At 39.9% G+C, this 26,531-nt stretch overlaps 1 protein-coding gene across 14 annotated transcripts in view; it reads right to left on the bottom strand.

The window, feature by feature from the left end:
- Positions 1 to 26,531, bottom strand: part of CNTRL (centriolin) — a 103,041-nt gene that overhangs the window by 31,986 nt on the left and 44,524 nt on the right. For 13 of the 14 annotated variants that reach the window (XM_054520555.2, XM_024252857.3, XM_063714025.1 and 10 more), the window contains 12 exons: positions 24,904 to 25,057; positions 23,026 to 23,246; positions 12,857 to 13,033; positions 10,169 to 10,303; positions 8,062 to 8,207; positions 7,258 to 7,465; positions 6,576 to 6,755; positions 4,759 to 4,938; positions 3,880 to 3,996; positions 3,455 to 3,596; positions 2,584 to 2,732; positions 1 to 190 (listed from right to left, as the gene is read on the bottom strand). In XM_054520555.2, the coding sequence (XP_054376530.2) occupies positions 1 to 190; positions 2,584 to 2,732; positions 3,455 to 3,596; positions 3,880 to 3,996; positions 4,759 to 4,938; positions 6,576 to 6,755; positions 7,258 to 7,465; positions 8,062 to 8,207; positions 10,169 to 10,303; positions 12,857 to 13,033; positions 23,026 to 23,246; positions 24,904 to 25,057 (1,999 nt within the window). The remainder of the gene's footprint in view (positions 191 to 2,583; positions 2,733 to 3,454; positions 3,597 to 3,879; positions 3,997 to 4,758; positions 4,939 to 6,575; positions 6,756 to 7,257; positions 7,466 to 8,061; positions 8,208 to 10,168; positions 10,304 to 12,856; positions 13,034 to 23,025; positions 23,247 to 24,903; positions 25,058 to 26,531) is intronic. The other variant, XM_054520552.2, reaches the window with a different exon arrangement.

The following is a 26,531-nucleotide window of genomic DNA, read 5'->3' as shown; positions in this document are numbered from 1 at the left end:
CTCTATTTGGAAACAGTTTATGTAACCCACTCCTGATGGGAGAATAAACCCAGTATCCTGAGGCAGGGGGAGGTTGACTGCCTTCCTTCCCATCCTGCTGCCCAGGGCGTGGTTTTCTAACAGGAGTTGAGGCTGTGTACTTAAGGCCAACACCAGAGTCCTTGGTGGCCTGGGAACTATGGCTGGAAACCTAAAACAAATGACAGCAGAGCACACTATCTATTATAAATGGAAAGGCTGATTTTAAGAAACATCAAAGTCTAGAGCAAAGTTGAGATGTAGCAAGGTTGAGAAAGAACTTGGCTTCTTTTCATTATCCTTATTTTTCACAGAAGTGAGGTGATTACATGGTCACATAAACTGCAGTTCCATACACAACTCAGCTTATTAACATCCCTCTGGACTTGATCAACATGGCAGTGTCAGGGAAGCCATGCAGAAAGGACGGCTATGTGGGTAATGGCTGGGGTCACATCAGACTGGTCTGTGAAAGTGAAGGGCTCGAAGTGTGGTGAAAGCAAACAAATTAATGTCTATTTATCCTTTCAAAAGCCATTTTAAAACATCCATCTCCTATCCTCTCTTTTGGTACAATTTTCTAGAAATCACAAGTCCTTGGCCACACCAAAATGGAAAAAGCATGTTATCTGGCTGTTTGACTGGGTTAATTTAACTCCCCAAGAGAGAAATGAAAATAAGTTCTCATAGTGATCAGAGTCCCGGGTGTCAGCCTCTGTTCTCTCTGTAGTCATTTTTCCTAGTGGTTTTTTGTTTTGTTTTGTTTTTAACCTCATCCTTGATGGCCCAGCGACTGAGGCAAAGGAAACCAGTGAACTTCGAAGAAATCTGGGGTCACCAGTCTTCTGTGGTCCTGGGAGCTTGGCATGGCTTTAAAGCTCTACTCTGCTACCCTCCTTCTCCTTCTCAGTCTGTAGGTACATCCTCTAAACCCTCACCCAGCTCAGGCTTATATGTGTTGCTCTAATTTATACTGCTTCCACCTCCAGCTCTGGTTGTACCAAGGAGTTGGCTTTCTTTAGGATTGCTGGGAGAATCTAAGATTCTGCTATTCAGGGGTCTGGTTAAGTCTACACAGCCCTGGGATCCTAGTGTGTCTGAGCTGCTTCTCCCTGACTATTGCTCATCAGCTGATTCTAGCAGGATGGCACCAGGCCCCTCTGCTTTGGATGAATACAGCCTATAGTCTTCTCCTCACTTTCAACATTCAGGCCCCAGTCTTCTCCTCACTTCCCACATTCAGGCCCCAGGCCCTGACCATTTCTCTTTAACATCCTTTAATCTCATCTCCTCTTTCCCAGCTCCACTGATCTAGTTCTGGCTTCTACTCTTTACCTGAATCAGTTCAAAGAGCCCCACGGAAAGCTCACCCTACCATAAGTATAGTCTCTATACTAGGCAGAATATTATTCCTAAACTACAGCTCTGATCATTTTAGTACACAACCCATTTCTCATGGCCTACATAATTAAGTGTAAGAGATTCTAAAGCCCTTTAAAAAAAAGCATGACCCCAGACCAGGCACGGTGATGGCTCACGCCTGTAATCCCAGAACTTTGGGAGGCCGAGGTGGGCAGATCACCTGAGGTCAGGAGTTTGAGACCAGCCTGGCCAACATGGCAAAACCCCATCTCTATTAAAAATCTAAAAATTAGCCAGGCCTGGTGGCACATGCCTATAATCCCAGCTACTCAGGAGGCGGAAACAGGAGAATCGCTTGAACCCAGGAGGCAGCGGTTGCAAGGAGCCGAGATCACACCACTGCACTCCAGCCTGGGGGACACAGCAAGACTCCGTCTCAAAAAACAAAAACAAAAACAAAAGCAGGACCCCCAATCTACTTTTCAGCTTCATCTGACACTGTTCCTATAAACCCTCTAGCCCCACAAAGCTACTTGTCTTTGCTAAGCCAATAACTCTCCTCTTCCATACGAGCTGTTTCCTCCCTCCTAAAAGCCCATCGCTCACTGCTTGCTAAGTGCTGACTTCACATCCCTGCTTGTGAAGCATTCCTTCCTGAACTTCCCATCAGATGAATCCTTAATACCTCTCTGCAACTAGAGAATACAGGTCAGGTCTGTTGTCATAGGTATGTCACCATTTTGCAATTATGCTGGCATGGCCAATGAACTCTTTGAGAGCAGGGGCTTTACCATTCATTGTGATGCCCCACCACTACCTAGCACTTGGCCTAGGCTTCAGTAAGCACTGAATGAATGTTCATTAAAAGGACATGAAAGCCAGGTGCCTTTTTTTCTGTCAGAGGCTCTGCACAATTCTATGCCCATTTCAGCAGGCTCTCTGGGCTCAAATCACCTTTTCTCCTTACAGCATCCGCATTCAAGGACCCTAACACATACCACCTGAGTATGAACAGTCAACTGTCACCTTCCCCAAGAAGGCCCTATTTTCATCTCAAATATTAAAAACACTATAGAACCTCAATGCACGGCTTAGCATAGAAATGTTGTTTTTGGTACCTGCTCATAAATTTGGGGAAGGGGACAATGTCACACTTTCTTCAAGAAAATTCAGTATACATTCCCAACACCACAGAATTCCTACTTTTGATGATGGTGGTGGTGGCATAAAGTACCAATAGCCTCGTCTTTTGAAAGGATCTGCCATGCTGCTGATGTAATCATTCTGATAAGAAACTTCACGTCGAAGTTCAGCAATTTCTTCTAAAACATTTTCAAAGCCTCCTTTGTTGTCTGTAAAGAAAAGTCATTCTATGAAATTGATATGAAATCATTTACTTCCTTTCTCAAAATATAAAAGAGATTCTATGAGAGCCAATTAATTTTATCAGTTCCTCAAAGCTGACTTTCAGTCTGCCCTTTGGTAAGTCAAAAAAAAGCAAACTGATTTGTAAACATTATTTATTTTGAAATTACAAATACAAAACTCTTTTTTTCTTTTTTTGAGACAGAGTCTCACTCTGTCATCCAGTCTGGAGTGCAGTGGCCCAATCTCGGCTCACTGCCAACCTCCGCCTCCCAGGTTCAAGTGATTCTCCTGCCTCAGCTTCCCGAGTAGCTGGGTTTACAGGTGCCCACCTCCATGCCCAGCTAATTTTTGTATTTTTTAGTAGAGACAGGGTGTCACCATGTTGGCCAGGCTGGTCTCGAACTCCTGACCTCAAGTGATCCACCCACCTCAGCCTCCCAAAGTGCTAGGATCACAGGCGTGAGCCACTGCGCCCACCCACAAATACGAAACTCTTATCTTGGCAACCAAGTCCCCCAGTAACACAATTACAGAAAATACTTTTAAAATTATCTGATTTATTTGATTTTACTTATTAAGCTAATTACCACAGCTCTCTAAATCAAGCATGGACTTGATTTGTAACAGTTAAAGGTAAAAAACAAATGAGATGATTTAATTTTATGACTACAAAACCACTGCCAAAAATCAAAGCCCAATACTTTACCAGTTCCGGTGAGGTCTAGTACATTCTGCAGCCTTGCAATCTCTGTCCTTTGTCGTTCCATTGTCTCATTCAGTTTCTCAATTTCTAGGACCTGTGAGTTTGCTCCAGTACCTACACCTGTTTTCTCCATCGCAAGTCGAAACTATTTAAAAAATCACACATACAAAGTTGCCAATGAATTCATTCTTTCCCAAACACATTTATCCTTTCAACTTGATTATGATTCTATATTTATTTACACTTTCCCAGTGAGGAAACTGCATTACTTGGGAACTGCACCAAGCCTGGCACACAGTAGAGGATAAAGTACTGATTAACTATTGATTGCACTTCAGAATTCTTTGAGACATCACCTACAGTAATTTTGTCTTTTAGGAACTGATAAGAATCTGATAAAGAGGAGGTCTCTGGGTACCAACACTGACCTGCTCCTCCTTCCGCCTGAGGAGATTCTGCAGGAGTTCGATCTCAGCTTCTGCTCGGGTCAGATCTCTGGCTGCTTGTGCTGCCTTTCTGCTGAACCTCTCTGCTTCCTGTAACTCCTACTGGGACAGAAGTATGAGAAAGGCACCACTGCTATCACAGGTTGTTTTCTTCATTTCTTCCTCTTGGATTGATTCTTCTGCTTTCATCACATTGCCTACCAGGCTGTCCATGAAAAGGGACACCCAAGCCCCACCTTCTCCTGTGTTGTTCCCATTGTTGGGCAGCCTGCCCAGCCCCCAACCCCAAGGTGCGGCATCAGAAAGAACAAAGGCTAATTTTTTTACTTTTTTACTTTTACTACCATCTTCCATGATTATGTCTCTCTGGGCTCTCATCATTAGATTTTTGTCTCCTGTGATCTGCTATCTTAATCTCATTAGCATTTGCATCCTATAAAGCACAGTAACAGACATTAGCTCAGTAAGGAGTCATACTATGAAGTAACATTTTCATATGATTGCATGAGATGAAAAATTTGAGATTCAGAGGGATTATATGACAATCCTTCAAGAACCCTTGTCCAGGTAGATATCGACAGCTACCTCCCTAAGCAGATCCTTACACTTAAAGGTAGGGATAGCATGTTTATTTGATGATTCCTTTCAGGGCTCAGTAGAACGCAGTATCCATGGAAGCACAAAATAAATTATTGGGGGTTGTGATGGGGGAAATATAATCTTTAGGTCTTAAGAAAAACAGACAACTTTACAGTGGTTTATAAAATAACCAATGTCTATAGCAAGATCAATAATACAAGTTGCCATGTTTTTTGACAGCAGCATCATTGATGGAAACCTGTTCTGTACATGTGAACTCACCTCTGCTCGCTCCTGGTTAATTTTCATAACAGTTCCATGAAGGGACTTCAGCTGGTCTTTGGCAATGGTGAGCTCAGCTGTGGCTAGCTTATCAGAGGTGGCTACGGCTTTCTTTAGTTTCTTCAGTTCTTTATCTAAACCAAAAACTTGCTCCTGAGATTTGGCATCTTCAAGTTTCTTCTAAAATAAAAGAAACATTAATTAAACAGATGAATCATTTGGCAGGAATGAATTCAGACGTAAGCTCCAGGAGGGTAGGGACTCTGTTCACTGCTGCCTAGAACAATACTTGATACACAGGAGGTACTCCACATATATCAAATGAATAAATAATAGATCTCAAAACTGTGAGAAACTTGGACTAGGTCTTCTCAGTCAAGAATCTTAGTGGTCATAACTTCATCCATTCATTGGAAAAACATTTCCTAGCACTATCACCAAGGCATGGATGAACCTGCCTTTGAAATCACTGAATTAGGCCCTGGGCATAGGATGGTGGTGAAAGAATTTGGCATTTTTGAGAAACTGAAAGGAGGAGCACAGTGAGAAAAGGAGAGCTCTAAACAGAGGCAAATCATGTAGGCCTCGTAGGCTTAAGAATTTTGGTCTTACTCCTAAGAACAAAGGAAGCTACAGGAGGGGAGACTGATTACAGCCACTTGACATTTCAGAAAGAGCATCTTGGCTGCTCTGGAGAGCAGGGTCATGAGTAGAAGTGACAGATCGATCAGACAGCCACAGTAGTCATCCAGAAGAGAGATGATGACAGCACAACGGTCTAGCATCAGAGAAGGAAAAAGGACATATATTCCAGATATATTTTAGAGATGGATTCAATAGGACTTGGAAACTGATGAGTTCTCAGTGAAGGATGAAGCAAGGCATTCACTGAGGCTGGGAGAAAGCAGACAGCAGGTGTGAGGAATGAGAAGGTGTGAAACAGTGAGGCATGGGAGAGGAAGCTCACCACAGAAAAGGGTCATATTGTCCATTTGAGATTGGTAACTATAAGTTTATAATGACACCACAATACTGGATGGTGACTTTTTTCTCCAGGAACACCCAGTGTAAGTGCAGGCCCAAAGAAAGCAGAGAGCTTCAGTTTTGTCAGGGAAATAAAACAGTAGAAAAGGGCAAGGAACTTGAGGATATTTGTTAAAAAAAAAAAAAAAAAGTTATAGTTGGTAGACCACAAAATTTAAGTTGGACAAGTAAGAAAGGAAAGACAAGGGCTTAACAGATAGCAAAGGTGGGGGTGAGGCTAATGAAATGGAAGCTCAATAAGGCTGACAAATTTTTAGTGTGTGGATACCAGCAAGATAAACGGTTATGATCAGAGCAAGACACTTCAGTTTGTAATTTCAGAGGTGGGTGCAATTTTTAAACTTGACAAAGTCCAGAATGTGACAATGGGAGTAGATGGTTGAGGTGGAATGGAGAAAAGCCGTCAAAGAGAGGCAGGGGTATTAGAAAGGATGATGAGGAGTTTAAAAGTAATTTCCCATGGATGTGTCCAACTGGACAAGAGGTTTCAAAGGAGTCAAACTCCTCCCAATATCATTTGTTAAGTATCACCTAATTAACTCGAAAGTCACTCCTTACATTCTCAATTCTCGTTTCCATCTACCACGACACATGGTCTTAGCTTCCTGATCCAATGACATGCATCCAGGTCCCACCTGGGTCAGATTCAGCACTGTGCCAGCAATGCAGCCAGAGGTGACTACAGATCGCACCCATCTCAGCTGACCTAGTTGCCAGTGGGCAGGACACTGGCAGCAGGTACTTATGTGCCTCATTTTCTAAGCCTCCCCTACCTTTTTCTCTAACTCTCGGAGTTGGGCCAGAATTCTCTCCTTCTCTTCATCAGCTTCCTGAAGTTGGAGATCTGTAAGGCCTTGGATTTCCTCCATACTTTTTAGATTTTCTTGCAAATAGTGAATTTCATTCTCCATTTGCTGGATTCTTGCTTCATGTTGCCTCTTATCAAAATTAATCTGTGAAGAAATACAATTTCAAGAATGATTTTTAGGCAAAATATGTTTTAAGCAAAATAAAAACATTTTATAGAATTATCACCCATTTTACAACAGGCTGTAACTTAATTTTTTACTAATGAGTTGTCACGAATGGTTTTATCTTGAACGATCTCTAGGAGTCATTTGAATGTTTACCTCTTCATTAAAATCATCACATCAAAAAATACCAGATTCTGGCAACACACCATACTCTAGGAATGTGGCATTATTTACCTGCCTGTTATAAAATAACTTGCCTTTGCTTCTAAATCAAGGAAAACACAATGTCACAAACAAGCCTGACTTTGACATTATAACCACATTCAGGGTTGAGTTTTAGTCACACCCTGCTTGACTTGTTATAAGTGAAGATAACAACAATTATGTTGTATTTGCATGACAAAGGAAGCATTGTAATTTGCTGAAAAACATTAATATTTGCCAAACACTTCCCTCCAGGTGCCTCTTGCCCTTGTCTTACTCTTGCTTCCAGGGCTCTCTCACAGGCCTGCCTGAACTCTTCTTGTCCAGTTGCCAGTTTCTCTTGCTGTAGAGCCATTTCTTCTTGGAGTTTTCTCTCTCTAACTTGTGCTTCATCTCTTTCCCACTTGGAGCGTGCAAGAATTTCACTGAATTGTTTCTGTAAATCAGCAAGACTTTTCCCTAAGACATCTGAAGGACTATGGATGCTAGTAAGGAGGGGGAAAAATGGTATAAATGTGACATTTAATTTTTGATGCTGGATGCAAACATGCTATTAACTTTAGCTCCAGAGTAAAAAGCTGTGTGGAGGGACTGGTGTCAATCTATAGCAATTTACTGACCATCTCCTAAGCGCAAATTATTGCTTTATCAAAATGACTGCTGCCACTCTGAAAACATAGGCTCATATCAGGCTAACAATATTTGCTCCAAGAATAAATGTCCATTTCATATATTTGAAATAATTATGTTTTCTTTTGATGTTTCTTCTCTATTTAAAATGTATAATGTGGCTCTACTTCCTGACCATATATAATTAACTTTCAAGAAACAATAACTCTTAAATACCAAAAATTACTCTTAAATACCAAAAAAAAAGATCCAAAATGTAAAAACAATCAGTGGCAGACAAATAAATTAAACAATCTTTTGTCTCAGTCATGAAAACATCATAAGGAGAACCTTACAAAAGAAATTTGCCATTAACAGAACTTAGAAAGGTGAGTTTATCATTGAACCTCACACTCACAACTCTCAAGTTGTGAGGCCCACTCTAGACTTGGAGGTCTTGCTTTTTCCTTACTTCATTTCCCCAGCTCCTAATTTCAGTTTTCTTCTTAGCTCATCCACACGAGCTGCCACTTCTTCTGGATGAACCAAACCATCAACCACACGGTTAAGGTGATTCTGGAAATCTTTAAGTTGCTCTTTTAACAGATTATTGTCATCCTATGGAGGGGGATGAAATAGGGATTATCTATTACATGCCAGCATATTTTCACTACTAACGAACTAACAAACATATCTAGACCACAGAACTAAATTCAGACAATGCCTCTTTCAAGTAGAAAGAAATTCCTAAAATTTCCGTATGATTAATCTACTTCAAACTCAGTGTAACAATGTTAACTGAAATGAAGAATTTAGAATGCAATTAACATGTTTTCAAGTGCCTGTTCCATCTGGAGTCCTCTTTATCTGTAAACTGCCCATGCCCATTGCCCCAAGGCAGCCCTTTCTGTAGTACTATCTAATCCTGGCCATAGATCATCTGACTTGAGGCCAGTCAACACATCAACTAGCCAGAAAACAGGTTCTCATTCTCTCCATAATTTGAAGCAAGATTCAGTACAGCAAGCCTATATAAATGCTGGACCTGAAAATACGTTAACTCAGGGCTGGGGTCTATGCTGGGCCACATACAATGCTTGGAGAGATGGAAAAAGAGAAATGAAAGAGCCCCTATATCAACATGAAAGGCAGAGCAGCTCTGGTTCCTAGCAAGCTGTCTCCTTTCTTGAGCTAGTGGGAGTAGGTTTTGGTTCATTGCAACTAAATGATTTCTGACAAAGACATGTAGAGTGGGTTCAACTTGTACTCAGGAGGTTAGCTGGCCAAGTAATCAAAGAATCTAGTTCTAATTAAGGTAGTCCCACAACACGTGTCAGCATTCTAGAAAGTTGACTTCACTTTCTACTTTGGAGAAGGCCCCTGAAGAATATTATATTAGTCCTTTTCTGCAAGAGATGTACACTTAAGTATTTGCAGGTGAAAGAATGATGTATGAAATTTTTCTTTAAAATATTCCAGCAACAAAAGAGGTGGACAAAATGAAACAATGAATGTTGTCAACTGTTTAGGTTGGGCAATGGGTAAATAAGGGTCATAAGCTATTCTGTTTTTGTGTTATATGCAAATTTCTATACTAAAAATGGAAAATGATAACTCAAGGAAGACCCAACATACACACACACCTCACATAGTAATGGAAAACATGTATATCTTTTATGATATTTGCTTCAGAAGTGGAACTGAGAGCAGTAAAAATTAAATTCTAGGTTATTAGATTTCTTTAAACTTCGAGGAACAAATATTTGAAGTGTTAGAAGAAGAGAACATTTGGGTGAGTTTAGTCTTATTTCTCTCAAATCCCCCTACGTAGTTTTTTTGGGAATCATTCCTCCAAGCCACATAAACTCTACCCTTTTATTTCTGGTGATAACAGCTACCATCTCAGCCAGCCAAGAGGCCCCCAACCTCACAGATTTGGAGACCTGAGTGATGATTCAGGTACTCGTTTGTTCAGACATCTGTCTTCTTCAAGAGTTTAATTATCTGAAAAATCCTATCCACCTGTTTTTCCTGCAGTTTGTTCAGCAGATTACTGTGAGAACAGCTATAAAAATATTGACATACATTCCCACAAATAAAAAATGATTACATTTTTAATAGCATCCTTTCCGAGAAGAGGACAGTGAAAACTATTTACAGATAAGAAATCCCACTGCAACTCACTCTAGTTAAATTCCTGGATAATTACAAAGACATTTCAGTGGAAGAGGATGCACCAATCTGATCATTTTAGTTTGGTCTGGTGACATATCTGCTTTTAGAAGAAAAGCAAGATACTGCTTTTGCCCATGAGTTTACACAATATATTGTTTACTACTGACACTGCCTCTATCTCTTTGCACCATCGTAAAAACAAAAGGAGATTCACAAATAATAATCTTAAAACAATGGTCACAAGAGAACAGGGGCTATGGTGCTGCTCCACCCAGAATTCCCTTTTTTCTAGTAATTCAAGTTGCTTACTACATGTTAGAGCAGGTTGCTAAGTGCCTGACTAAAGATATCATCATCCTTGGGTGTTCTGTGTAAGAATGTAATCTAAAACAACAAATCTCTACCTGCAAGTGTTTAAGTTTTGCATGGAGCTCACTGTTCTCTTGCTCCTTTTCTTCTGAGAACTGGGCTTTTCCAAGGGCATTCTTGAGGGCTTGCCTTTCCTTCTCAAGTTCTGCTTGAAGGGCTGATTGTTCTAACTGTCACCATAGGAAGCAATGACATGAAAGTGTAAAACAGCAATAATTTATGATTTTAAAAGGCACAAATAAATTTACATATATACACAGTCCCTTGCTAGCTATAGTTTTACAACTCAGTTTTATGTTTGTACTCCCAAATTTAAAAACCAAAGATAATTTTTTCACACAATCCTTAAACTATTATTAACACTTAAGAAGGAGTAAGCATCAGAATCAGCTCAGCCCAAATACACCAAATCAGAATCTTCAGGGGTGGACCGAGGCACCTACCTTTAAAAGTTCTGCAAGTGATCCAACAATTACTGCTCTCCTTTCCCTTAGACTAGTATTTCTCAAACTGTGGTCCTCAAAAAAACTGTATCAACACTAGGTATGTCTGTTAAAAATGCAGACACCTAAACTCTATCTCAGAAAAGAGATTCTGGATCAGAATCTCTAGGGTGGGTGGGGCCGAGGAATCTGTATTTATCAAGCATCACAAGTGAGTTCATGCAACTAAAGTTTACCAATCAGAGATCTGTAGATCTTCAGATCAGAGACAAGAGATCTGTTATGCCTCATATCTCAACGTGTGGTTTGAAGACCAATCCTGGCAGTCTTGGTGCTGTGGGAGGGGGAATGTCCCTTTCAATACTAAGTGAATCAGTGAAAAGGCCAGGCTCTTAAAATAATTTTGTCAAGACTTATGAGAAGAAAATAAAAGCCAATCAAAGTACAAAGGACAATGTATTTCAAGCTAGTACAGTCTGACTTGAAAAGAGAATTTATTAAGGAAAATGCCATCTAGAAATTTTATTTATTATTATTTTAAAATATTTACTGTTACTTTAATTGTTTTCCTAAAACCTCCTGATTTCTGAGACTCTGATCTTGTCAACTATACTTCTACAAAACTCGGTACTCTTGAGAAATACAATCCTGACAACTGTCAAGTGATGATCTGATATTTCATAAGTAAAGGAATATATATAATTACTATAATAAACCAGATATATTTCTAGTTCCTTTTCTAATCATATGAATTATTTTTACATGCATTCCTGAGATTCAAAATATCTTATTTATTTCATTTTCATCAAATAAGCACATATTGACGCTTCTCATATGCCAGGCACTGAAAAAGCAGAAACAGGTACAATCTGGGCATTCACTGAGCTCTGAGTCTAGCTGGGGTAAAACAAACAGATCATCTAGGAGCATCTAAACAGATGATCATCATATGCATGATAAATACCTTTACTGTGCACAGGTTATAGGAAAACCAAAGTAGAGTCCTGAACCCAGATTTTCAGCAGGCAGAAAGGAAAGGTTGAGGTGGGCTTCCTGAAAGAAGATGCAGCTCATCTGGCTAATAAATTGTATTTTTAATCTGATAAAGAATATATTACAACTGGCCTCTGCCTGCCTCTCTGCCTTTACCTCTCATTCTCTTTCCTCACTCCTCTCCCTGCTCCTGGCATCCTGGAGGCATACTTTCAGCACTTCAAATGTACTATATGCTCTCTCTCCTCACCTCTCTGCCTAGAATACAAATACCTTACCTTTATCCCTTTCACCCTGTCCCCTCTGCATGGCCAAATCCTACTCATCCATCAGCCATCAGCTGAAACATCATTTCTGTAGGGTGGTCTTCCCTGACTACTTCCCCCTTGGCCAAAGAATCCTGTCCCTTTCTTTCTTCCATACCTGTTTCACCTGCTGGACTAGCTTACCAATCAGAGATCTGTCAGCTCCACAAGATGGTGACCATGTCTGTGCTTTCCCTAGAGAATCCACAGTACCTGGCCCTCAATGGCCGATCAATAAATATTTATTGGATATGTTTTCTGTAACTTGAAAGTATAATTTAAACTAGTGGATCTTTCAACCAACCCTAAAAGGAGACAGCAAACTACAACTTATCATCAACCTAAAAGAGGTCTCGGCTGGGCACGGTGGCCCATGCCTGTAATCCCAGCACTTTGGGAGGCTGAGGTGGGCAGATCACCTGAGGTCGGGAGTTTGTAGACCACCCCGACCAACATGGTGAAACCCCATCTCTACTAACATACAAAAAATTAGCCAGGCATGGTGGCACGCACCTGTAGTCCCAGCTACTCAGGAGGCTGAGGCAGGAAAATCGCTTGAACCCAGGAGGCGGAGGTTGCAGTGAGCCAACATCATGCCACTGCACTCCAGCCTAGCAACAGAGCAAGACTCTGTCTCAAAAAAAAAGTCCTTAAACCTGTTCTAAGAAGGAAAAACTAGCATTTATTGAGTATCAACTGTCAGATGCTTTCATGTCCATTATCTCATTTATCTTCCCCATAAGCCATTTTACAGAGGAGGAAAAGGCTGGGAGACTCAGAGCTATGAACCGATTTGCCCATGTTCACACAGGGGTAGTTATTAGCACTCACAATGTCTGACTCCAAAATTCTGCCTTTCTCATCACTCCATATATATTGTATGAAAAAACGCTTAATTTTAAATTAAGACATAAATAAAAGAAGGATGATATCTTAAGGCACAGGGTACTTAGTTTCTAGTTGGCTTCATGCTCCTACTTACCTGAGTAAGTCTTGTTACTTTTTCCAACTCTTCCTTGAGCTGGTTGGCTTCAGCATCCCTTAGGTTTAGCCGAGCCTCTAGCTCAGCTTCATAGGCACTGAGATCTCCCTGGGTCTGCTGCAAAGATGCATTCACCTCATGCTGCTCTTGGAGGGCACTTTCTAGCTCTGCAAGCTCCTACAAAGATTCAGTGGGTTTAACTATGGAACCCTCACTGTGCTGCTTAAGCATTTGCAAGGCATTATAAGTAACTTGAGCACTGTAAACCAAACGCTGGCCAGCTACTGCTGCCTGCCACAAAGTTTTCAGTAGCAATATGATGAAGACTCAGGCTGTGCATATCCTGGTTGGAAAACAAAACCCTGGCTAAATGTAATCAAGAAAGTCAGTAAGCTCCCAACGTACTGCTTTTCAAAGGGACCAGTTCTGTGATACTTATGAGTCTAAAAACATGAGGAGGGAGAAAGGAAGGAAAAAAAGAGTAGGATAAGATTTAATGCTTATTTTTCATCTGATGTTGGACAAAATGTTTTCATATTCATTATTTCATTGTATCTTCACAATAACTGTATAAGGCAACTTGCAGTTTTATAGATGAGGAACTGTAGAATGAATATCTAAGTAAATTGCACAGGGCTATGTAGCTAGAAAAAGGATAATCAGCATACAAATGTTGATCTCTGACTCCAAAGCCTGTACTCTCTCTATTAAACCATAGCATGTTCATTTATCAGAAGAACAAAATGGGACCAGCACTCTCTAATATTAAGGATGATAAGAGTACCTTAAATGAGTGCTATCAAGAATATAAGTACATCTTTATTAGCATACCATGGTTCTGATTCATTTTAGTCCATTTGTGTTTTGTGATTAAACCTTATCTCTTTCATCTATTTACTTGGGATCAAACTAGTACAGATTAAAGAGGAGGAGTCTACGATGAGAACTTCTACAAAAGAATTGTCCAAAAACCACTTGGCAACTCAATCATTTGGGCTGCTTGTTTAAAATATAGATACTACATATAACCAACCAAAGATTATTATCCAGAATATGTAAAGAATTCCTACAAATCTTTAAGAAAGGCAGAGACAATTCAACAAAAAATAGGCAAAGAATATGAATAGGGAAATCACTCAAGAGGAGACCTGAACAGCAAATGAAAGGTGATCAGCCTCTCCAGTAACCAGGGGAAAACGCAGTTAACTTAAGATACTATTTTACATAGAACATAGAGATACAAGTTAAACACACCATGAGGAAACAATCAGTCAAACCCAGAACGTGGTTCAATCTACAGAATACCAGCCTGGATTTTACACACGCACATGCACACACACACACATTCTTGGGACAATCAAGAAAATCTGAATATGGTTCAGATATTAGAGGACCTTAGGGCCGGGCACGGTGGCTCATGCCTGTAATCCCAGCACTTTGGGAGGCCAAGGCAGGTGGATCAAGAAGTCAGGAGATTGAGACCATCCTGGCCAACATGGTGAAACCTATCTCTACTAAAATACAAAAAAAAAAAATTAGCCAGGCGTGGTGGCACACGCCTATAGTCCCAGCTACTCAGGAGGCTGAGGCAGGGGAATCACTTGAACCTGGGAGGCGGAGGTTGCAGTGAGCCAAGATTGTGCCACTGCACTCCCAGCCTGGTGACAGAGCAAGACTCCATCTCAAAAAAAAAAAAAAAAAAAAAAAGATATTAGAGGACATTAAGGAATTACCGTCAATTTTCTTAGGTGTAATAATGATATGGTAGTGATGCAGGAAAATGCTCTTAAAAAGATGTGTGTTGAAGGGATAATGTTATGATATCTGCAACTTTCTAATGAGCAAAGGAAAAAAGTATGTGTCTATGAGAAAGAGAAAATAAATAAATCAAAATATTTATTGAATCCAAGAGGGTTCACAGATGTTCACCAAACTATTCTTTCAACTTTCTTGTAACTGTAAACATCTTCACAATAGAAAGATGGAAAGAAGGCCTTTAAAGCTCAGCAGACTGGCAAACATGAAGTCTGATAAAATACTGAATTTCCTAAATTTGATAATTATTCTGTGTTTATGTTAGAAAATGTCCTTGTTCATAGGAAATACATACTGAAATATTTAGGAGCAAAGGAGCATGATGTCTACAACTGATTTCCAAATGGTTCAGGAAAAAAAATCTGTATAAAAATGTATATAAAACTGAATCCCATTCCAAGATGGCCAAATAGGAACAGCTTGGTCTGCAGCTCCCAGCATGATCGACGCAGACGACAGGTGATTTCTGCATTTCCAACTGAGGTACCTGGTTCATCTCACTGGCACTGATTGGACAGTGCGTGCAGCCCACGGAGGGCCACCCGAAGCAGAGCGGGGCATCGCCTCACCCAGGAAATGGAACGGATCGGGGGATTTCCCTTTCCTAGCCAAGGGAAGCCGTACCTTCACAGAAGATGGTACCCGGAAAAACAGGACACTCTCGCCCAAATACTGTGCTTTTCCAGTGGTCTTAGCAAACGGCACACCAGGAGATCCTATCCCACACCTGGCTCAGCGGGTCCCATGCTCATGGAGCCTTGCTCACTGCTAGTGCAGCAGTCTGAGATCGACCTTGGAGGCAGCAGCCTGGCAGGGGGAGGTGCTGCTGAGGCTTGAGTAGGTAAACACAGCAGCCAGGAAGCTCGAACTGGGTGGAGACCACCGCAGCTCAGCAAGACCTCTGCCTCTACATGTAGACTCCACCTTTAGGGGCAGGGCATAGCTGAACAAAAGGCGGCAGAAACTTCTGCAGACTCAAACGTCCCTGTTGGACAGCTCTGAAGAGAGCAGTGGTTCTCCCAGCACAGTGTTTGAGCTCAGAGAACAGATAGACTGCCTCCTCAAGTGGGTCCCTGACCCCCGTGTAGCCTAACTGGGAGACACCTCCCAGTAGAGGCCAACTGACATGTCATACAGGCAGGTGCCCCTCTGGGAAGAAGCTTCCAGAGGAAGGATTAGGCAGCAATATTTGCTGTTCTGCAGCCTCTACTTGTGATACCGAGGTGAACAGGGTCTGGAGTGGACCTCTAGCAAACTCCAACAGACCGGCAGCTGAGGGGCCTGACTGTTAGAAGGAAAACTAACAAACAGAAAGGAATAGCCTCAACATCAACAAAAAGGATATCCACACCAAAACCCCATCTGGAGGTCACCAACATCAAAGACCAAAGGTAGATAAGACCACAAAGATGGGGAGAAACCAGAGCAGAAAAGCTGGAAATTCTAAAAACCGAGCACCTCTTCTCCTCCAAATGATGGATGGAGAATGACTTTGATGAGCTGACAGAAGTAGGCTTCAGAAGGTCGGTAATAACAAACTTCTTCAAGCTAAAGGAGGATGTTTGAACCCATTGCAAGGAAGCTAAAAACCTTGAAAAAAGACTAGACGAATGGCTAATTAGAATAAAGAGTGTAGAGAAGACCTTAAATGACCTGATGGAGCTGAAAACCATGGCATGAGAACTACGTGACACATGCACAAGCTTCAATAGCCAATTTGATCAAGTGGAAGAAAGGGTATCAGTGACTGAAGTTCAAATTAATGAAATAAAGCAAGAAGAGAAATTTAGAGAAAAAAGAGTAAAAAGAAATGAACAAAGCCTCCAAGAAATATGGGACTATGTGAAAAGACCAAATCTATGTTTGAATGGTGTACCTGAAAGTGACAGGGAGAATGGAACTAAGTTGGAAAACACTCTTCAGGATATTATCCAGGAGAACTTCCCTAACCTAGCAAGGCAGGCCAACATTCAAATTCAGGAAATACAGAGAACACCACAAAGATACTCCTCGAGAAGAACAACTCCAAGACACATAATTGTCAGATTCTCTAAGGTTGACATGAAGGAAAAAATTTAAAGGCAGCCAGAGAGAAAGGTCGGGTTACCCACAAAGGGAAGCCCATCAGACTAACAGCATATCTCTCAGAAACTCTACAAGCCAGAAGAGAGTAGGGGCCAATATTCAACATTCTTAAAGGAAAATAATTTTCAACCCAGAATTTCATATCCAACCAAACTAAGCTTCATGAGTGAAGGAGAAATAAAATCCTTTACAGACAAGCAAATGCTGAGAGATTTTGTCACCACCAGGCCTGCCTTACAAGAGCTCCTGAAGGAAGCACTAAACATGGAAAGGAACAACCGGTACCAGCCACTGCAAAAACATGTCAAATTGTAAAGACCATCGATGCAAGGAAGAAACTGCATCAAGTAATGAGAAAATTAACCAGCTAACATCATAATGACAGGACCAAATTCACACATAACAATGTTAACCTTAAATGTAAATGGGCTAAATGCCCCAATTAAAAGACACAGACTGGCAAATTGGATAAAGAGTCAAGACCCATCTGTGTGCTGCATTCAGGAGACCCATCTCATGTGCAGAGACACACATAGGCTCAAAATAGAGGGATGGAGGAAGATCTGCCAAGCAAATGGAAAGCAAAAAAAGGCAGGGCCTGCAATCCTAGTCTCTGATAAAACAGACTTTAAACCAACAAAGATCAAAAGAGACAAAGAAGGCCATTACATAATGGTGAAGGGATCAATTCAACAAGAAGGGCTGACTATCCTAAACATATATGCACCCAATACAGGAGAACCCAGATTCACAAAGCAAGTCCTTAGAGACCTACAAAGAGACTTAGACTCCCACACAATAATAATGGGAGACTTTAACACCCCACTGTCAATATTAGACAGATCAACAAGACAGAAGGTTAACAAGGATATCCAGGACTTGAACTCAGCTCTGCACCAAGCAGACCTAATAGACATCTACAGAATTCTCCACCCCAAATCAACAGAACATACATTCTTCTCAGCACCACATCGCACTTATTCCAAAACTGACCACATAGTTGGAAGTAAAGCACTCCTCAGCAAATGTAAAAGAACAGAAATCACAACAAACTGTCTGTCAGACCACAGTGCAATCAAATTAGAACTCAGGATTAGGAAACTCACTCAAAACCACTCAACTACATGGAAACTAAACAACCTGCTCCTGAATGACTACTGGGTACATAATGAAATGAAGGCAGAAATAAAGATGTTCTTTGAAACCAATGAGAACAAAGACACAACATACCAGAATCTCTGGGACACATTTAAAGCAGTGTGTAAAGGGAAATGTATAGCACTAAATGCCCACAAGAGAAAGCAGGAAAGATCTAAAATCGATACCCTAACAACACAATTAAAAGAACTAGAGTAGCAAGAGCAAACAAATTCAAAAGCTAGCAGAAGGCAAGAAACAACTAAGATCAGAGCCAAACTAAAGGAGATAGACACAAAAAACCCTTCAAAAAAATCAGTGAATCCAGGAGCTGGTTTTTTGAAAAGAAAAATAGATGGACCGCTAGCAAGACTAACAAAGAAGAAAAGAGGGAAGAATCAAATAGACGCAACAAAAAATGATAAAGAGGATATCACCACCAATCCCACAGAGATACAAACTACCATCAGAGAATATTATAAACACCTCTATGCAAATAAACTAGAAAATCTAGAAGAAATGGATAAATTCCTGGACACATACACCCTCCCAAGACTAAACTAGGAAGAAGTTGAATCTCTGAATAGACCAATAACAGGCTCTGAAATTGAGGCAATAATTAATAGCCTACCAACCAAAAAAACTCCAGGACCAGATGGATTCACAGCCGAATTCTACCAGAGGTACAAAGAGGAGCTGGTACCATTCCTTCTGAAACTCTTCCAATGAATAGAAAAAGAGGGAATCTTCCCTAACTGATTTTATGAGGCCAGCATCATCCTGATACCAAAGCCTGGCAGAGACACAACAAAAAAAGAGAATTTTAGACCAATATCCCTGATGAACATAGATGTGAAAATCCTCAATAAAATACTGGCAAACTGAATCCAGAAGCACATCAAAAAGCTTATCCACCATGATCAAGTTGGCTTCATCCCTGGGATGCAAGGCTGGTTCAACATACACAAATCAATAAACATAATCCATCACATAAACAGAACCAATGACAAAAACCACATGATTATCTCAATAGATGCAGAAGACGCCTTCAACAAACTGCAATAGTCCTTCATGCTAAAAACTCTCAATAAATTAGGTATTGATGGCACGTATCTCAAAATAATAAGAGCTATTTATGACAAACCCACAGCCAATATCATACTGAATGGGCAAATCTGGAAGCATTCCCTTTGAAAACTGGCACAAGACAGGGATGCCCTTTCTCACCATTCCTATTCAACATAGTGTTGGAATTTCTGGCCAGGGCAATCAGACAAGAGAAAGAAATAAAGGGTATTCAATTAGGAAAAGAGGAAGTCAAATTGTCTCAGTTTGCAGATGACATGATTGTATATTTAGAAAACCCCATTGTCTCAGCCAAAATTTCCTTAAGCTGATATGCAACTTCAGCAAAGTCTCACGATACAAAAATCAATGTGCAAAAATCACAAGCATTCCTATACACCAATAATAGACAAACAGAGAGCCAAATCATGAGTGAACTCCCATTCACAATTGCAACAAAGAGAGTAAAATACCTAGGAATCCAACTTACAAGGGATGTGAAGGACATCTTCAAGAACTACAAACCACAGCTCAACAAAATAAAAGAGGACACAAACAAATGGAAGAACATTCCATGCTTATGGATAGGAAGAATCAATACCGTGAAAATGGCCATACTGCCCAAGGTAATTTATAGATTCAATGCCATTCCCATCAAGCTACCCATGACTTTCTTCACATAAGTGGAAATAACTACTTTAAAGTTCATATGGAACCAAAAAAGAGACCGCATTGCCAAGACAATCCTAAGCCAAAAGAACAAAGCTGGAGGCATCACGCTACCTGACTTCAAACTATACTACAAGGCTACAGTAAACAAAACAACATGGTACTGGTACCAAAACAGAGATACAGACCAATGAAACAGAACAGAGACTGCAGAAATAAATAATATTACACATCTACAACCATCTGATCTTTCACAAACCTGACAAAAACAAGAAATGGGGAAAGGATTCACTATTTAATAAATGGTGATGGGAAAACTGGCTAGCCATATGTAGAAAGCTGAAACCAGATCTCTTCCTTACACCTTATACAAAAATTAATTCAAGATGGATTAAAGACTTAAATGTCAGACCTAAAACCATAAAAACCCTAGAAGAAAACCTAGGCAATACCATTCAGGACATAGGCATGGGCAAGGACTTCATGACTAAAACACCACAAGCAATGGCAACAAAAGCCAAAATTGACAAATGGAATCTAATTAAACTAAAGAGCTTCTGCACAGTAAAAGAAACTACCATCAGAGTGAACAGGCAACCTACAGAATGGGAGAAAATTTTTGCAATCTACCCATCTGACAAAGGGCTAACATCCAGAATCTACAAAGAACTTAAAGAAATTTACAAGAAAAAAACAACCCCATCAAAAAGTGGGCAAAGGATATGAATAGACATTTCTCAAAAGAAGACATTTATGCAACCAAAAGACACATGAAAAAATGCTCATCATCACTGGCCATCAGAGAAATGCAAATCAAAACCACAATGAGATACCATCTCACACCAGTTAAAATGGCGATCATTAAAAAGTCAGGAAACAAGAGATGCTGGAGAGGATGTGGAGAAATTGGAACACTTTTACACTGTTGGTGGGACTGTAAACTAGTTCAACCATTGTGGAAGACAGTGTGTGATTCCTCAAGGATCTAGAACTAGAAATACCATTTGACCCAGCAGTCCCATTACTGGGTATATACCCAAAGGATTATAAATCATGCTACTATAAAGACATATGCACATGTATGTTTATTGCGGCACTATTCACAATAGCAAAAACTTGGAACCAACCCAAATGTCCATCAACGATAGACTGGATTAAGAAAATGTGGCACATATACACCATGGAATACTATGCAGCCATAAAAGAGGATGAGTTCATGTCCTTTGCAGGGACATGGATGCAGCTGGAAATCATCATTCTTTGCAAACTATCACAAGGACAGAAAACCAAACACCGCATGTTCTCACTCATAGGTAGGAATTGAACAATGAGAACACTTGGACACAGGGCAGGGAACATCACACACTGGGGCCTGTCATGGGTGGAGGGCTGGGGGAGGGATAGCATTAGGAGAAATACCTAATGTAAATGACGAGTTAATGGGTGCAGCAAACCAACGTGAAACATGTATACCTATGTAACAAATCTGCACGTACCCTAGAACTTAAAGTATAATAATAATTAAAAAGTATATAAAATCATGTAGAAATTACATGATTTTATATGAGGAGAAATATATAAGTATATAAAATATATATTTTATATTTTATAATATATTTTACATATATAAAATATATAAGTAAATAAAATCATGTAGAAATTACATGAAATTATATGAGGAGATAAAGCAAATATGTTAAAATAGTATAAAATTATATGAGGAGATAAAGCAAACGTGTTAAAATAGTAATTGGTGACTCTGGGTGAAAGGCAAATGTGAGTTATTTGTATTCCTCTTGCAACTTTCCTGCAAGTTTGAAGTTATTTCAAAATAAAAGCTTTAAAAAAAAGTTGGACAACACTACAGCGTTGGCAAGGATGTGGCAGAATGGTAGCCCCCACATTGCTGGTGGGAGTAGAAGCTGATAAACTCACTATGAAAAGTAATTTGACAATATCTACTGAACTTAATGAAGGATGGACATACTCTCTGACCCACAGTTCTGCTTCTGAGCATAGTCTCCATGTGTTCAAGATGTGTGCAAGAATGTTATGCTCAGCAATAGCATAACACTGGAAATCACCTAAATGCCCCCCAAAAAGAGAACAAGTAAATAATAAATTTGTGGTATGTCCATAAAGCAGGATGGTACATATATCAGTAAAAATGAACAAAGTAGAACTACATCTATCAGTGTGCATAATTCTCGAAAACATAGGCCAGGCACTGTGGCTCACACCTGTAATCCGAGCACTTTGGGAGGCCACGGCGGGCAGGTCACCTGAGGTTGGGAGTTCGAGACCAGCCTGACCAACATGGAGAAACCCCATCTCTACTAAAAATACAAAATTAGCCGGGCAGGTGGTGAATGCCTGTAATCCCAGCTACTTGGGAGGCTGAGGCAGGAGAATCGCTTCAGCCCAGGAGGCGGAGGTTGCAGTGAGCCGAGATTGCGCCATTGCACTCCAGCCTGGGCAGCAAGAGCGAAACTTCGTCTCAAAAAAAACCAAAACAAACAAACAAAAACATAAACATGAAGGAAGAAAGAAAGTGGCCAAATATGTACACTATGATACATTTTGTGTAAGTCTTAAAATCATGGACAATACTATATATTGCTTATGGATGTTTACATATATAATAAAAGAATAGAGGTGCAGGGAAATAATAACCATATTCAGAACTTTGTTACTTCTGGAAGGGAGTAGACAGAGGATTTCAAATGTATCTATAATGTTTTATTTCTTAAGCTGGGTTGTCAGTACATGATGTTAAATATTATTTGTGATTTTTTTAATATGCCTGAGATATTTCATAATATTAAAATATATTAATTCAATTTCTGGAGCCAGCTCTACTGAGCAAGAAGTTTGGAAATCTCTAGTTCTCATGTAAGATAACATTTTCCAAACAACTAAAATAGAGCAAGGGAAATCTCCAAACGAATGTGTAACAAATCAGGTTCATAAGGATATAATTTAAAACAATATGTCTGTCTTGTTAGCTATAAAATAATGTTAAAATTATCCAGTAACAAGAATAAGAAAAACCATTCTGTGCTCAATTTTTCAGCACAAATAAAATATGAACATTTAATACAGTATTTGTAATAGCTACCATTTCATATTCTTTAGAGTTATTTGGCAACAATACCTTTCAGGGATAGAAATGCAGCTTAAATAATCTTCCTTTTCTGAGCAAAGAAAAAATAATAATTCCAAATGTATCACAGCTAAAGAAGAAAAAAAAAAAGCCCAACTGTTAAAAGAAAAAAATCACCATATAGCCACTAATACTTTTTCCCACTTAAAAATGTACTGTTACCTCCTCCAACTAACTTAATTTGGACATTATCTACTTATGAAGCTAAGGAAAATAGGCAGGAAAAAAATCATACCTTCCTCATATTTTCTGCATCCATGGCAACTATTTCCAGTTGGTCTCTCTCCTGCTCGACTTCTGTCAATCTCTGCAACAATGTCTCTTTCTCATCCTGCAGCTTCCTGCACTCATTCTGGGCCTGAGTTGCCTGGCCTTTAATGGTCCCCAGGTATTCTTGCAACCCACTGATGACACCTTCTAAATCCTTCTTCAGGGCTTCATTTGCTGCTATCTGGCCTAAGCAAGATGCAAAAAGGGTAATAATATATCTTTTTAAACTACTGCATTGTCTCCTCAGCATTTTGTTATAAGCCAAGAGTGAAATTCTAAGCTTTCAATTCTTTCCTATCATTTATCTTTTTCAAAACATAATGTTAAATTTTCTTCCTATTATAGATAGTAAAGGACTATTAAGCAGGTATAAAATAAAAATAGTACATTTAGGGGGCAATGCTTATAAAATGCCTGATTCATGCTGTAAAAAGGTTAATTTCGGCCGGGTGCAGTGGTTCAAGCCTGTAATCCCAGCACTTTGGGAGGCCAAGACAGGCGGATCATGAGGTCAGGAGATCGAGACCATCCTGGCTAACACAGTGAAACCCCATCTCTATTAAAAATACAAAAAATTAGCCGGGCATGGTGGCACGTGCCTGTAGTCCCTGCTACTTGTGAGGCTGAGGCAGGAGGATCACTTGAACCCAGGGAGGCGGAGGTTGCAGTGGAGCCGAGATCACGCCACTGCACTCCAGCCTGGGTGAGAGAGCGAGGCTCCGTCTCAAAAAAAAAAAAAAAAAAAAAAAAAAAAGTTTTACAAATAAAATAAAAAATATGTAGCAAAACTGTGAGTTCTTGCTGCTAAATACACAGAACAAAACCACCCAGTATATAAGATGAATCCAAGACTGGCAACATAAACATGTAACCTAAACACTTAAAACACACACACACCCCATGTACAGTACTGGATATGCACTATGTGCCAGGAACTTTATGAACACTATCTCTCTCTTCTTTTTTTTTTTTTTTCAGACAAAGTTTCACTCTGTCACCTAGGCTGGAGTACAGTGGCACAATCACAGCTCACTGTAGCCTCAACCTCCCTGAGCTCAGGTGATCCTCCACCCTCAGCCTCCCAAGCAGATGGTGCCACAGGCACACGTACCACTACGCCTGGCTAATTTTTTTTTTTTTTTTTTTTTTTTTTGTAGAGACGGGGTTTCGCCATGTTGCCCATGCTGATCTCGAACTCCTGGGCTCAAGTGATATGCCCGCCTCAGCCTCCCAAAGTGTTGGGATTACAGGCATGAGCCACCACTCCTGGCCTATGAATACTAGCTCATTTAATTCTCCCAACAACTAATGATTGAGATAAAAACAACTTGTCCAAGGTGACACAGCTGACAGTAGCAAAACAGAGAGTAGGATCTTTTTACACTGAGCCCTATGTGTAAAAACCACTACGGCCTATTGTCTTCCTTTTCCACTATTATGGATATGTCACAGTTTAAATCTGCATTGCAAAAGTAGATCCTAAAACTCTTTCTTCTTATAACCAGACACTGAATTTCCTGATGCCAATGGGTGCTTTGCTCCTGAATGGATTTTATGCCATAGACAATCACATGCCAGAGCTTATCATGATCATGTATTGACTTCTGGCCTACTGACTGGAATGACCTGACTCACTAGGCATCAATGCCACAAAACAAAACAAAAACAAAACTCTCAAAATTGCATTAAATACTTTTGGGTATCCTGTAAATATTTCCCTATCAAATACTAGTACTAATAGGTGAACTGTATTTAGCTACTATCTGGATTAATGCTTGTCTTTATAATGTTTCTTTTACCAGCAATAACACTGATTTACCTTAAATCATACTGAAAGTCTTACCTTCAGTAAGTTGTTCTTCAAGGTCCTTAATCTCTTCCGTTTCCTTAGCAATTCTAGAAAGTATCTCATCCAAACGACTTTCAAGTTGTTTGTACTGCTTGTTCATAATGTCAAGCTGTTGTTCTTTACCCCTCTTTTGAGCCTTCATATGGGACTGAATTTTAAAAAAAAAATCAACAAAACTCCAAGTTCCTTAAACTCCTTTAAAAATAATAATCCTTAACAACATTTTTAAAGGAAGAATAGAAAATAAATATAATAATTTGCATCTAATTGTGTCAGGCCCTATATTGTTTTCACATGGGTAGTTTTCATTTAAATTTCAGGATAACTTGATACAGAAATCATTTCCATTTTACAGGTGAGAAAACTGAGGATCAAAGAGGTTAAGTGGTTTTTCCAAGGGCACAGCTAGGTAGGTCAGTGTTATTTGCGTTGCATTAAATTGTGTCTCTCTCTCTCTTTTTTTTTTTTTTTTTTTTTTGAGATGGAGTCTGACTCCGTCACCCAGGCTGGAGTGCAGAGGCACGATCTCAGCTCACTGCAACCTCCGCCTCCTGGGTTCAAGCAATTCTCCTGCCTCAGCCTCCCAAGTACCTGGGACTACAGGTGCGGGCCACCACACCCGGGTTTTTGTTTGTTTGTTTTTATATTTTGTTGTTTTTTTAGTAGAGACGGGAGTTTCACCATGTTGGCCAGGCTGATCTCGAACTCCTGACCTCAAGTGATCCATCGGCCTTGGCCTCCCAAATTGCTGGGATTACAGGCATGAGCCACCGTACCCAGCCTAAAATGTGTCTTTTAAAAAAGGTTTCCAAAGTTAGTTGGTTATGGCATGTATCTATAGAAAAAGACTTAAAAACTATATCCCAAAATGTTAACAAGAATTATACCTGGGGGGAAGGATTACATGGGGATTTTTTCCTTTTGCAATGAGTATTTTTATATTTAAAAAACTTTTATAGTAGAAAAGTAATGCCTTTTTAATAAAAAAATTAAATGTACTTTTTAAAAAAGGTTTCTTAGAGGAAAATAGAGGTATGAAACAGATAAAATACTTGAAATTCAAATTTACTTTCAATCTCTTATACAAACAAACATTTGGCTTTTCAATAAACTGAGAGCTGACAGGGACCTCAAAGACCACTTAGCCCGGTGAGTCTCAAAATGGAGGGCCCTAATGAGGTATACCCCTCTACAACTACACTTACCCATGGTGGAAAACAGAGCTTTCACACACCTACACACCCTCCCGCACCCTGAAGTCATGGCATTAGGGAACTACTGTTAACTGAAAAGAGTGGATTGTATTTCTCAGGTGTGCTAGGGAAAGCAAATCAAGAGCCAATGATCTAGTCTAACCCTTCCTTTTAAACATGAGAAAACTGAATTTCAGATCCATCAAATGACTTGCATGTCTCCTGAGGCAACTGTTCATATGGAGACAAAATAATTCCCCAGAGAACCTTTGCCCTCCCACTCACACCTTCATGACTCTTAAGTTGGTACCCACAGGATCAGAGGAATACAACAATAAATGAAGAGAAAGTTATCGAAAGAGGGAACAGTATCAGTCAGAAAAATGAACACCAATGATCTCAAGTCTAAGACCCATGTAATTATAAAAG

The sequence above is a fragment of the Pongo abelii genome, chromosome 13 (genome assembly GCF_028885655.2).
Source record: "Pongo abelii isolate AG06213 chromosome 13, NHGRI_mPonAbe1-v2.0_pri, whole genome shotgun sequence".
NCBI classification, from domain to species: Eukaryota; Metazoa; Chordata; class Mammalia; order Primates; family Hominidae; genus Pongo; species Pongo abelii.
This window is presented reverse-complemented; position numbering and strand designations above follow the sequence as displayed.